Source organism: Bos indicus x Bos taurus, chromosome 2 (assembly GCF_003369695.1).
Source record: "Bos indicus x Bos taurus breed Angus x Brahman F1 hybrid chromosome 2, Bos_hybrid_MaternalHap_v2.0, whole genome shotgun sequence".
Lineage (NCBI taxonomy): Eukaryota > Metazoa > Chordata > Mammalia > Artiodactyla > Bovidae > Bos > Bos indicus x Bos taurus.
Window position 1 is genome coordinate 61589162 of NC_040077.1, and position 12343 is coordinate 61601504.

General features: G+C 36.0%; 1 protein-coding gene across 21 annotated transcripts in view; it reads right to left on the reverse strand.

The window, feature by feature from the left end:
• The window catches only part of R3HDM1 (R3H domain containing 1), a 163114-nt gene that overhangs the window by 40727 nt on the left and 110044 nt on the right, over positions 1 to 12343 (reverse strand). For 9 of the 21 annotated variants that reach the window (XM_027561810.1, XM_027561868.1, XM_027561815.1 and 6 more), the window contains 3 exons: positions 9649 to 9750; positions 7202 to 7492; positions 2653 to 2776 (listed from right to left, as the gene is read on the reverse strand). In XM_027561810.1, the coding sequence (XP_027417611.1) occupies positions 2653 to 2776; positions 7202 to 7492; positions 9649 to 9750 (517 nt within the window). The remainder of the gene's footprint in view (positions 1 to 2652; positions 2777 to 7201; positions 7493 to 9648; positions 9751 to 12343) is intronic. The other 12 variants (XM_027561880.1, XM_027561906.1, XM_027561919.1 and 9 more) reach the window with 3 other exon arrangements.

The window sequence follows — 12343 nt, forward strand, 5'->3', positions numbered from 1 at the left end:
CAGCATATGGGATCTTAGCTTCCCGACAAGGATTTGAACCCATGTTCCATGCACTGCAAGGCGGATTCTTAACCACTGGACCACCAGGGAAGTCCCAAATGCACATTTTTTTCTGTAAGCTTAGACATAAAAAATAATCACTGGCTAATCACAAAAGTCTTTAGATTATACATATTAATCATCCAACTCCTACAAATTCCATACAAAAGTTCAATATAATGACCAACAAAGTAAGTGGCACTGGCATGACTGAAATTTCCTTTAAAGGGAAAGTTTCTTTCCTACCTATTAGCATAACAATATTTTTTTCCCTTTCAGATAAGGGTGCTTTGAGGATTTATTTCTCTTCTATTCTTCAAACTGAATGACATGAACCTTAAGTTTGAGTTGAGAAGATATTATTACATAAAGTAACTGGAGGAACCAACTCTAGTTATAAAGTGTTATACTAATATTATAACTGACTCTTTTAAGAGTCAAACACAATGGCAGAGTCATTCAGACACATACACTTTTCTGTGCCTGCACTGTCCAGATGCAATCTGACTTACTGTTTCTTTCCTTTTCACCACAACCACCAGCATTAAGAAAAATCCAACAATTAAAATATCACTGATAATGAACACATGTCATCTGTTATGTAGATATTCTGGCCCTGAATTGGGAGGTGTGGCATTTATAGTTGTTTTCCAGTAAGTGGGAATAGTTTTGGTAGAGAAGCATTTGCATGAACACATTGGTCCAAACTGTGATTGAAAGTTTTAATTTTGCAGGCACTTTGACAATGGAGAGGAATAAAATTTAGCCATGAAGAAGAACACAACTGGAAGCTCACACAAATACAAAACAAAGTTTCTTTGCTTGCTTCATTAACTGGGTATACTAATGAACTAATAAGTTAATTAGTCACATGCAAGGTATTTGAATGGGGAAAGAAAAGGCCAATTTCTTTTTTTAGTATCATAACATTAGCTGTAATATGTATTATAATTTGTTTTATAAAATGATTAAACATTAAAATGTAATAAGTTAAACAATAAAAATTATAAATGTTAAAAAAATAATAAAATAATATAATCTGTATTATAAATAATAAATATAATAAAAACAATAATAAAAATTATAAATGTTTTTTAAAACTATTATAATTATGGATATAAAAAAATAAAAAAACTATTATAATTATGATATGAAAAGTCAGTCAAGGAGGTCCAGGAAACTTAGGAAACAATTTCTATTAGAATAAAACAACAATGTATTTAATTAGTGAGCAGTGTCATGACCAATGTCTCCAGGTATAAGGGAGAGCTTCTGATGCCTTTCAAAATTAGAGCATATACCAGCTGAAGTGGAATGTATTACTAAACCTCAGGAAACCCTGAAATTAAAGGGAGTCAATTTTGAGACAGAGGACAAATTCTAAGTTGGCCAAAATGACCACTGTATGTACTCAACATCCTTTGGAAGAACGTTTGTCACACATACAATACAAGGCCAGCAACACAAAAACGGGAAAAACCTACACATTAAGTACAAGACAGCTCCTGAGAGCAACAGATTGAGGCCCTGGAAGTTTCCCTGCTGAGGTGATAAGTAAGAGTCTTATCTGGTAAAGCTGATGATGAGTGAGGACTGCACAAGTGAGGAGAGGCAAGAACACTCCTCTCATCAGACCACGCAGGGCAGATGTCTTTCTCCTGAAATTGTGGAACCCATCAAAGGCTACAAACATTATCAAGAGCAAGAAACTGTCCACTACAGATGCAGGGTTATGTGGCCTCAGCAATCATGCTGACATAGTCTGAGCACCTTCAAATGGTGACAAGCAGCTAAAAAGGCTTCAAAGAAACCAATAAAAATTCTCTTTCAATACCTAGAGTTATATAAAAGGCTGAAAAGAATACCTTATTAAACATCTGGGGCAGAAGTACACATCTAGGTGGGAAGCACAGAGAGAAATGAAGTCAGCAAAATTAGTGAGATAGCTTTTACACTGAGATCATAGTTGTTTTCATGGAAGGCTTAGAGAAAATTTGAAAGGGGCAAAAGAAAAACAATCTTCAGTTTTAATACATTTGATATGTTTAGGTTTAGACTGCATTCAGTTTAAATATACCTTTCACTACACAACCAGAAAACTGAAAAACAAAACACAAAAAAATGTGTAAGGACATCATTCCTTTCAAGGCATTCCTACAGAGACGAAGACACCAAAATAGCTTCACTAGGCTAGAGCTCTCAACCCAAGTTAGGTCATTTTGGGCCTTGTTTTGGGTTACCTGTTCAGCAGACATCTTAACTCGCCTTGTCTGTAGGTCTTGATGCAGTGCAGGCTGCAGCTACAGGGGCAGTCAGCACTGTGAAGCTGCTCACCTGGTACAGTCTTCTCATTATGGCTCCCAAGTCTTTAGCATGGAAACCTGACAGTGTGGTATTCTCTGGACGGTGCCTGCTCTTTTCATCTAAGATCTGCCTACTCTTTTCCTCTCACTGGTTTGCATATTCACCTGTATTCACCTATTTGAAATCCCTGACTGACTGAGTGTAGTAGTACCTTGGCAGTACCTTAATAGCAAGATGGGAAATAAACCAGGATGAAAAAATCATCAATACTCAAAGCTAAGAATTCCTAACCTCATGAATTCTACTCACCTGTCTGCTGTGCAGGCTGTGGCAGTGGTTGGTTTAGATGTGAATTGTAATGGACCGAAGGGACTGGGCGATACTGAGGCTGATTAGAGTGGTAATGGCCTGGAGCACAGTAACAGGCTGGCATCTAGAATAAGGATTGAGGGAAAAATAATTATTTTTATTTGGAGTAGAAATCTTTATTTCCCTGTCAGAAATATCAGAGTATAATGAGTAATAATTCTCCCCATCACTAATCATCTGAAAACTGATTTTCCTTTGCTTTAAGTTTACCTGAAAAAAAATTTAAAAATTTCAAACATGTAGTATACATAACAAAAGATATATACCAATTTCCCCACTAAATTAGATTTAGTAGATTTAACTTTTTTGGTCACATTTGTTTCAGATTTTTCTCTCTGTTACAAAACCAAATACTACTGAAATACTTAAAGGCTCACTTCCAACATTCCTTTGCTCTACATGCCATAGAAAAAGCATCATTATCTTACAGATGGTGTATATCATTCCCATAAATGTTTTTAAACTTCTAGAGTCTGTGTGTGTGTAACATATTATCAATCATCTATGTAATCTACTATAGACTTGTTGAGAATTTTTAAAATGCACATTTATGGTTATTCTACATAAACTTCATGGGCTTTCCTGGTGGCTCAGCTGGTGAATCTGCACCTAGGTTAGATCCCTGGGTTGGGAAGATTCCCTGGAGAAGGGAAAAGCTATCCACTGCAGTATTCTGGCCTGGAGAATTCCATGAACTGTATAGTCTATGGGGTCGCAAAGAATCGGACATGACTGAGCAACTTTCATGCACTCATTCATATAACTTCATGCAGCTTATTTTGCAATTAACATTATTTTTGAGACTCATTTTGGTTAAAGCATGTATCGGGAGCTCATTCAAATTTACCTGCTGAGCTGCTATCACCACATATGTAAGTCAGTTTATCCTTTCCTACACATTCACATTAGCACTGATTTCATTCTTTAATTTTTCTCATATTTCTAATGCAAATTAAAATGTCAATACACATTTTATTTGTCAATTATACTTTAATAAAGCTGGAAAAAATGCCAAGAAGACTAGCCTGATTTAGTTTTCCACCCAAAGCTATTTGTATCAGTTGTGAATTTCTCTAAACGTAATCTGATCTGGTTTGGGGTGAAGAATAAACAATTAATCTACTGATATGGAAGTATGTGGAGAGTTAACTTCATTAGGTTCATAGGCTCTCAAGTTCTGCTCTTCTGATTGGGCTACTTCTAAACGAACAGAGCTCTGTGGCGATCTTACAGAGAGCCCATTTTGTCTGGAAACCAGACAAGCACAGAATTCCTGAATCAGTTATAAGCCAAGAATCTTCTAAATTTTCTGTAATATTTGTTTTTGAAACATTATAGACATAATACACATGTGATTCCTTAATTTTTCCTGGAGGTATCAGGAAGTAACAGATATATCTGCATCTAACAAGGTCAATTGATATTTAAAGATAAGAGGACTAAACACTCCAATCAGACTGAATAAATCAGCAAATATCAATTATATACTGAATTTGAATGACACACTTTAAGTATAAATGGTGCATATAGGAGAATGGAATAAGACCTATTATCTAAGTGCTAATCAAAAGAATGCACTAACACTTTTACAATCAAATTTGGTATTGACTGCTATACTTAAAATGGATAACCAACAAGGTCCTACCTTATAGCACAGAGGATTCTGCTCAGTGTTATGTGGCAGCCCGGATGGGAGGGGAGTTTGGGGGAGAATGGATACATGCATATGTATGGCTGAGTCCCTTTGCTCTCTACCTGAAACTATCACACCACTGTTAATCAGCTATACTCCAATATAAAAGTTTTTTGTTTTTATTTTTAAAAAGGATGCTTAATTCACCATATTAAAGTCACATTACAGTATGTTTCAAGACAAGCAACAGTACTAGAGACAGAGAAAAACATTTCATAATAGTATGAGTCAATACATTGGGAAGACTATACATTCAAATACTATAATACAATATGATAGAATTTGGAAACAGACAAAACCACTATCATCTATTGATAGAATTAGACAAAAATTAAATAAGGATGTAGAAGATCCAAAAGTATCAAACACATATACTCAGTTGATACTGCTGCTGCTAACTCACTTCAGTTGTGTCTGACTCTGTGCAACCCCATAGACGGCAGCCCACTAGGCTCCTCTGCCCCTGGGATTCTCCAGGCAAGAATACTGGAGTGGGTTGCCATTTCCTTCTCCAATGCAGGAAAGTGAAAAGTGAAAGTGAAGTCGCTCAGTCGTGCCTAACTCTTAGCGACCCCATGGACTGCAGCCTACCAGGCTCCTCCGTCCACGGGATTTTCCAGCCAAGAGTACTGGAGTGGGTTGCCATTGCCTTCACTGAGCGTATACTAAATGCAAAAACAATATGAGAGAAATTAAAGATGACCTAAGGACATGGAAAGATATTTTATGCTCGTTAAGACCAGAACATGTCACAGTTAAAATGACAATATAACACAGAACCATTTACAGATTCAATGCAATCCCTATCAAAATTCCAAGGCCTCTTTTTCAGAAATGGAGAAGCCATCCTCAAGTTCATGTAGAACCGCAAGTAAGCTAAATAGCCAAAACAATCTTGAAAAAGAAGAACAAGCTTGGAGGACTCACACTTCCTGATTTTAAAACTTACTAGAAAAAAAAAAAAAACTTACTAGAAAGGTACAGTAACAAAAACAGTGTGGTACTGACATAAAGATATAGTATAAAGCAGTGTAAAAGTGAGAGTTCAGAAATAAACTGTTATATTTATGATCCAACTGATATTCAACAAGGGTACCAAGATTATTTAGTGGGCAAAGAATAATATCTTTGGACTTCCCTGGAGATACAGTGGGTAAGAGTCCCCCTGCCAATGCAGGGGACATAGATTTGATCCCAGGTTTGGGAAGATGCCATACATACCAGAGCAACTAACCACGTGCGCCACAACTACTGAGCCTGTGTGACACAGCTACTGAAGGCTGTGCGCGTACAGCATGTGCTCCACAACGGGAGAGGCCACTGCAATGAGAAGCCCGTGCACTGCAACTAGAGAGGGACCCTCCACTCGCTGCAACTAGAGAAAGCCTGCACGCAGCAACAAAGACCCAGTGCAAAAAATATAAGAATAGTATCTTCAACAAGTAATGCTGGAATAAAGAGATATACACATGCAAAAGAATGAAGCTAGAACCTTATCTCATACCATATACAAAATCAAACTCAAAATAAATGACCTATATATAGGAGCTAAACCCATAAACTCCTTTAGGAAATAAAGGAGGGAATTCTATCCAACTCATTTTGAAATCAGTACCACCCTGGGCACTACAACCTGAAAAAGGGCTTATAAGGTAACTACAGGTCAGTATCCTTCATGAAAATACATGCAAAACTCTGTAAGAGAATACTGACAAATCAAACCCAGTGATATACAAAAAAGACAACTATATCATGATACATATATATCATAAGGTATGTTCCAGAAATGAAAGGTAGTTTAACATTCAAAAGTCAGAGTAATTCACTGTATTAATAAAGGGGAATAAAACCCCACATGATCGATCACCTCAATAGAGGCAGAAAAAAAATTTTTTTTTATAAGTTAATATCCATTCATGGTAAAGACTCTCAACAAACTAGGAATATAAGAGAAATGTACAAAAAAAATCCACAGATAATTTCACAGTTAATGTTGGAAGACTGAAAGCTTACCCCTAACACTGGGAACAATGTAAGCATAGGTACTTCAAAACATATTTAAGTTAATACATGGATTCTAGAGATTTTACTTCCCTCTCCTGTGAGTATATTCAACAGTGGCGCACTTAGCTAATGCAATAACGCAAAAGAGAAACAAAAGGCAAAGAGATTGGAAAGAATAATGTATGTAGAACAATCAAATTTAGAAAGTCCACAGTATAAAAAGATCAATATACAAAAGACAATTTTATTTCTACATATTAGCAGTTAACAAAAATAAATAATAAAAATAAAAAATAAAATTTTTAAATAATATCCTTTAGAATTATCACTTTAAACATTCAATATTTAGGATATATTTTAAAAACTCTATGTAATACTTGTGTAATGAAAACCACAAAATACGATTGACAAAAAAATTACGGAAGATCTAAATAAATGGAGAGAGGTAACATATTTTTGCATAGGCCATTCAACAGTGTTAAGACGCTAGTTCTCCCCAAACTGATCTGTTTCTTCTTAAAATGTACCGTTTTATTTTCATAGTGCATTTACTTTACTGTGTTTCTCTTAAGCTAGTTAAAACAAAACAAACCTCTAAGAGTCAGAAGGGAACTCAAAGATTACATAGTTTAACCCTCCAACTGAAGTATCTATCAGTCATGTGGTTGTCTAGAATGCATTCTAGAGTCTCCAAAAGGGAAGATGGCTGACAAGTTTTGGTCACACATTCTCACAAGGTTTCTCCGTGCAAAATTCAGTTCTCTAAAGTTAGAAGATGAAACAGCAATGTACCTGTGGAGAGGGCTGCTGAATATACCCCTGCTGCTGGAGCACTGGCTGGCTGACAGGATGACCAGAGGCAGAATAGCCCGGAGCAGGGACTGGCTGCCCAGGCGGTAGGGGAGGAGGTGGCGGCGGTGGCGGTGGCGGTGGTGGAGGGGCTGCTGTCATGATATAACCAGACTGCTGTGGGGACTGAAGAACAACAGTGGACTGGAACATGGTGGCATGAGGGTCAGAACCATCTGCTGATGGCTGGCGGGCAAGACTCATGTGGCTAAACTGAGACCCAAGGTTGTCCTGCTAAAAAAGGGAGAGACCAGAAATCAGTAAGCTTTCCATACACAGACCGATCTTATCAAAGAAAAATACTTCATGTATTTTAAGAAGAGTTGCAGTAGTATATATTAATATCATGGAAATTCTATATCTATAACAAGCATGATTTAATAGAAGAACAGCTTCAAGAAAACTGTAATTCTGAGGCAGGAAGGTAGCAATATTACAATGCTGTCAACTCAAATTACTTATAAAATATATCTCATGGAAATGTATAGCATGCAGAAAAGAGGAGGGTATAACAACATTTCACAATAAAAAAATGAAGACACTTATTTAAAATGAAGATTAAAGGCACACTTTTATATTAGGCAACTAACATTTTCTGAAAAGACTTCAAAGACCAGGAGTCTAGCCAGGCATGGTACTAATTACTCTTTAATACCCTTCTTCCCAGAAGGTAAGAAGAGTCAGATTCTATGCATTTCTGTAGTTCCTCCCATACCTATCGATCAAATACAGTAGCAGAAATGAAATATATAAAATCTACCCTCTCTGATCTTCTCTCTAATCTCAAAAATAATTTGGTTATCAATTCTATTTTTCCTTGGTGTTTTTTGGTCTACTCCTTAAATCAGATGCTAGGCAAAGGTAAACCAGGTGACAGTTTCCTATTGCTTTTGCTACTTGGAGAACAGGCAGTGGTGTCAAGAAAAGGCTACAATTTATATTATCTGACTCAACAAAGTAAGGACCAATTCTGACTTGTCTACATAGTATCAACTGAAATGACTACAAGGGGGTTAAAATAGCATTCCCTTGTTGTCAAGGAGCCAGACTGGCAATAACGTGCATCACATTTTGCTGAGAGGAAAAATTTGAAAAAAGGAAAATTACTTAAAAAATTGTGGCAACTGAGTTGTCAAAGTTGACATGTCTACAATTTCTATAATCTGCTTGTTTTTGCAAAGTAAATTAAGGCTATGGAGATGATAAAGGATTGGAAAAAAGGAAACCTGACTTAGTGACTGAAAACCCTTCTCAAATGGTTGTTCTGATTTAGTCCAGCACTACTCACCTAATTCAATGAATAACTTCAGAAGAGGAAAATATACCTAAAAATGCTTACCAGCTGTAATGAAAATGTATGTCCAAATATTTTAAAAAGAAATACCATAATGATTGATATATCCCATCATTACAGTCATCTTGGTGAAAAAGTCATTTTCTTACTCCAACCATCTGCCATTTTTCAAAACATTTTTGAGGCTTTTATGTTATTTTTTAAAATGTTCTCAACCTTCTCAATGCTGGCAATTTCATTTTCTCAGACTGAAAGTGATCTTTGAAAATCATTCAGAGCCAAGGCTGGTAAATAAGGTTGCCCTGCAGCTCAAAACAAAAACACCCTCAACAAAACAAAACATTTAAAAAAAGTGTTGAGTGATTTTAAGAGACGTCTTATAATTTAACTTGGATGCAATTTCAAAATGTGATGACCGTACAGTCTGAAAAGTAACAGCATCACTGGGAAAAAGTACAGGTGATTAGGTAGATTCAACTTAATGGAAGCAAATTAACATTTACTGAATATCTATTTCATTTTAGGCACTATGCAGGAGGTACTTTATATTGTGGTCCCATATGTTCACTAACTAGAGATGGTCATTACTGAGCTCTTACTGAAAGGTATAACTTGGGGCATGCTTTGGATTAAAGGAAGTACCACTACTTTATAGTCATAGATTAAATATCTAGAGATTTTGATGTCTTATGAAACTGGAAGCTCCAATTCACCCCAATGACTAAGTTTTTTCGGACCTGGTGGGGAAAGAAAGTCTAAACCCAGATGAAAGCTGCCACCCCAGGACTACACAGATCTACACCAGCCTCAATAAGAAGAGTAGTTAAAACATCTTAGGACCTGAAGATTATTTCAGTATGAAAAACAAGGAAAATGTTAGGCTTTACATAATTGCCAAAATAAGCCAATATAACAAATATTTTATGGAACAGAATAAATTATTTCTAATACAGCTTTAAAAAAATGCTTTTTCAAAATATATGTATCCCTGACTTCAGAAAATCACAAAAGAACATATCACATTAATCACATTCACAAGGATTTATCACACATATACCCATAGAAACAACGCAGGACGTGAATAGAGATATAGTACCACGGAGTATTGCTGAGTGGGTGAGACTGGCAGGAGCGGGGATGGGTAAGGGGCTGTAGAGTACTGAACAGGCTGTGAAGAGGGCTGCAGAGGACGAATAGGCTAAGGAATAACAGGTTGGCAAACAATGTTAATGTCAGAATAAAATGTTAGAGAAGAATTACATAAAATGGAAAGTTACAGTTTTTTGGCAATAGCTTAAAACTACAAAGTCATCTTAAAAACAATATAGGAAACAATAAAAACAATAGTAAGTGAAGAAACTCTACATAGAAAATTTCTGAGAACATACATTTAAATTTAAAACATAATTAGAAAATAATTTTTTCATAAAAATATTTGATTCACTATAACAGGTAATTTAGATATTTCAAATGTTATTATCCTACAAGACCCTTGGGTTAGGTCAGTAAAAGCAAACCCCTTTATTCTTTCTTCCTGGTTTGATGAAGGGGCTGCTCTACTTGATGAAGGGGCTGCTCTATAAACATTAAGCAATAGAATTTTTCTTCTATTCTTATTATCAAACAGTATAACAAACATAATATCTATGTCGAGTATTCTATTTGACAAGGCATGATTACTCTTTTGGGACCAAAGTGCCTAAACCTTAGCAATTTTTCAAGGAAAATATACTATAGGTACCATTACAAATAGCCTAAAGAAAACACACACACAAATAGATCTCTTCTATATAAGGAAGATACATACAGTTTTCTTCTAACTAAAAATTTTTATTGAAAGAATATTAGAAGTTGAGAAACTATACTGGGCCTTTGAACAACTCAGGGCTTAGGGACGCTGACTCTCTGCAGGGTCAAAAATCTGGGTATAACATGGCTGGCCCTACATCTGCAGATTCCAGTCCATGGATCCAAATAATCACAGATCATGTATACTGTAGTATGTACGTGCTAGGAAAAACAAAAAAATGTGTATAAGCAGATCCTTGCAGTTCAAACTTGTACAAAGATCCACTGAAGTTCTTTGAAATTTTACTAACAAAATACTCCTGCATATCAGGAAAAAAAAAATCAAGTTTTACGTTTCCCAAGGGTACTCACAGGTATTATTAAAAAATGAAAGAAGTTTCAATCATATTTAAATTTTAGGGAATACACCTGGCTACTGACAGGCAAATTAGTTTCCCAATCTTACCTTTATGTAGTTTGTTACAAAGAACTAATATACATATTGGTTTAATAACTATCATAATCCAGCATACAGGTGACAATCTGTTTAAGTCACCTGCATACCGTCATTTAACATTTGAATCTCTCTCTGGACAATACTTTTGAAGAGTATACTTTAACAACTTCTCTCGTGGCTCAGACGTCTGACTACAATTGTAAAGCATCTGCCTACAATGCGGGAGACCCAAGTTCAATCCCTGGGTTGGGAAGATCTCCTGGAGAAGGAAATGGCAACCCACTCCAGTATTCTTGCCTGGAGAATCCCATGGACAGAGGAGGCTGGTAGGCTACAGTACATGGAATATACTTTAGAAATGCAAAATTAACCAAATAGGGTTACTCAAGGAATAAACTAGACAAGAAGAAATTCCTATGATTAAGACATATAATGCTGAGCTGCCCTTCCACCACAAAATCAAGTTTCTAAAACATGAATGGCTTAGAGTAGTTTAGAATTACACACATACACAAAACACAAAAAATCTACAGTTAAAGTACTAAAAAAAAGCAAAAGTTTAAAGATCTAAAGAGTAGCCACTGACTTCTCACTAACCTCTTGAAGGTTAGTGAGAAGAAATTAGCAAGCTTCCTAATGGATGACAGCATGTATCACACCAAATGAGGTGCAGTAGCTTTAAAACTACAAAGTACAAGCTCTTCAATGTGTTATTAAGTCAGACAACCATAAAGACACAACTTTCTTCCAGACAACTTAACCTACTATGTAAGTGTCAGATGAAACAAAAGCTTTAGTCTGCTGGGGAATAAGAGAAAGAGGAGTAATATGAACACCAAGGGTATGATTTTATGTCTGCCAGAATGTCAAGTGGTAATGAGAAAAATGTGGGCTGGGAGACTGGCTGATTAAAGTGAAACTCTGACAACTCTTAGAAAAGAAAAAGCCTTAGAATGTCCTTTTTTTCTACTTCAGTTGCAACTGGCTGCAAAACAGCATTCACTTAAAGTGACTGGTTTCAAGAATGTGGCCCATCTGAAGGCTTTGGAAATCATGGCATTATTTTGTTTGGTTAGCTGAAATTTCATGGGTGGATTATCTCAGTGCAAAAGATCGTTAGTGAGTATCATTTGTTCATCAATTCTCTATTCTTGTATTCAGTGAAAAATTACCAGAAGCACTTGAAGTAATGCCAGGAAGAACAGCCATGGAGTTTGATACATACCCCAAGATTTCAAATTATAGTCTAAGACATCGTTTCTAAAGTAAGCTGCCTATATCTTTTAGGACTGTCTCTTGAAACTAAATCAGACAAAGCTTTTTCTAAGAGATAATAATCTGAAACATACAACTGTAGATCAAACCTTAGGATTTTTTTCTGAAGCTGCCAGACTATTTCCACTGAATTAAATCAAATGAACATCTACCCTGTAAAACTCCTGATGAAATATATAGCACTGTAAGATGACCATGTGATGGCAGATTAAAGAGAAACACTTCAAGACCAAGTTGAATGAAACCAAGACAGAAAAGGACAGTGAGGGAG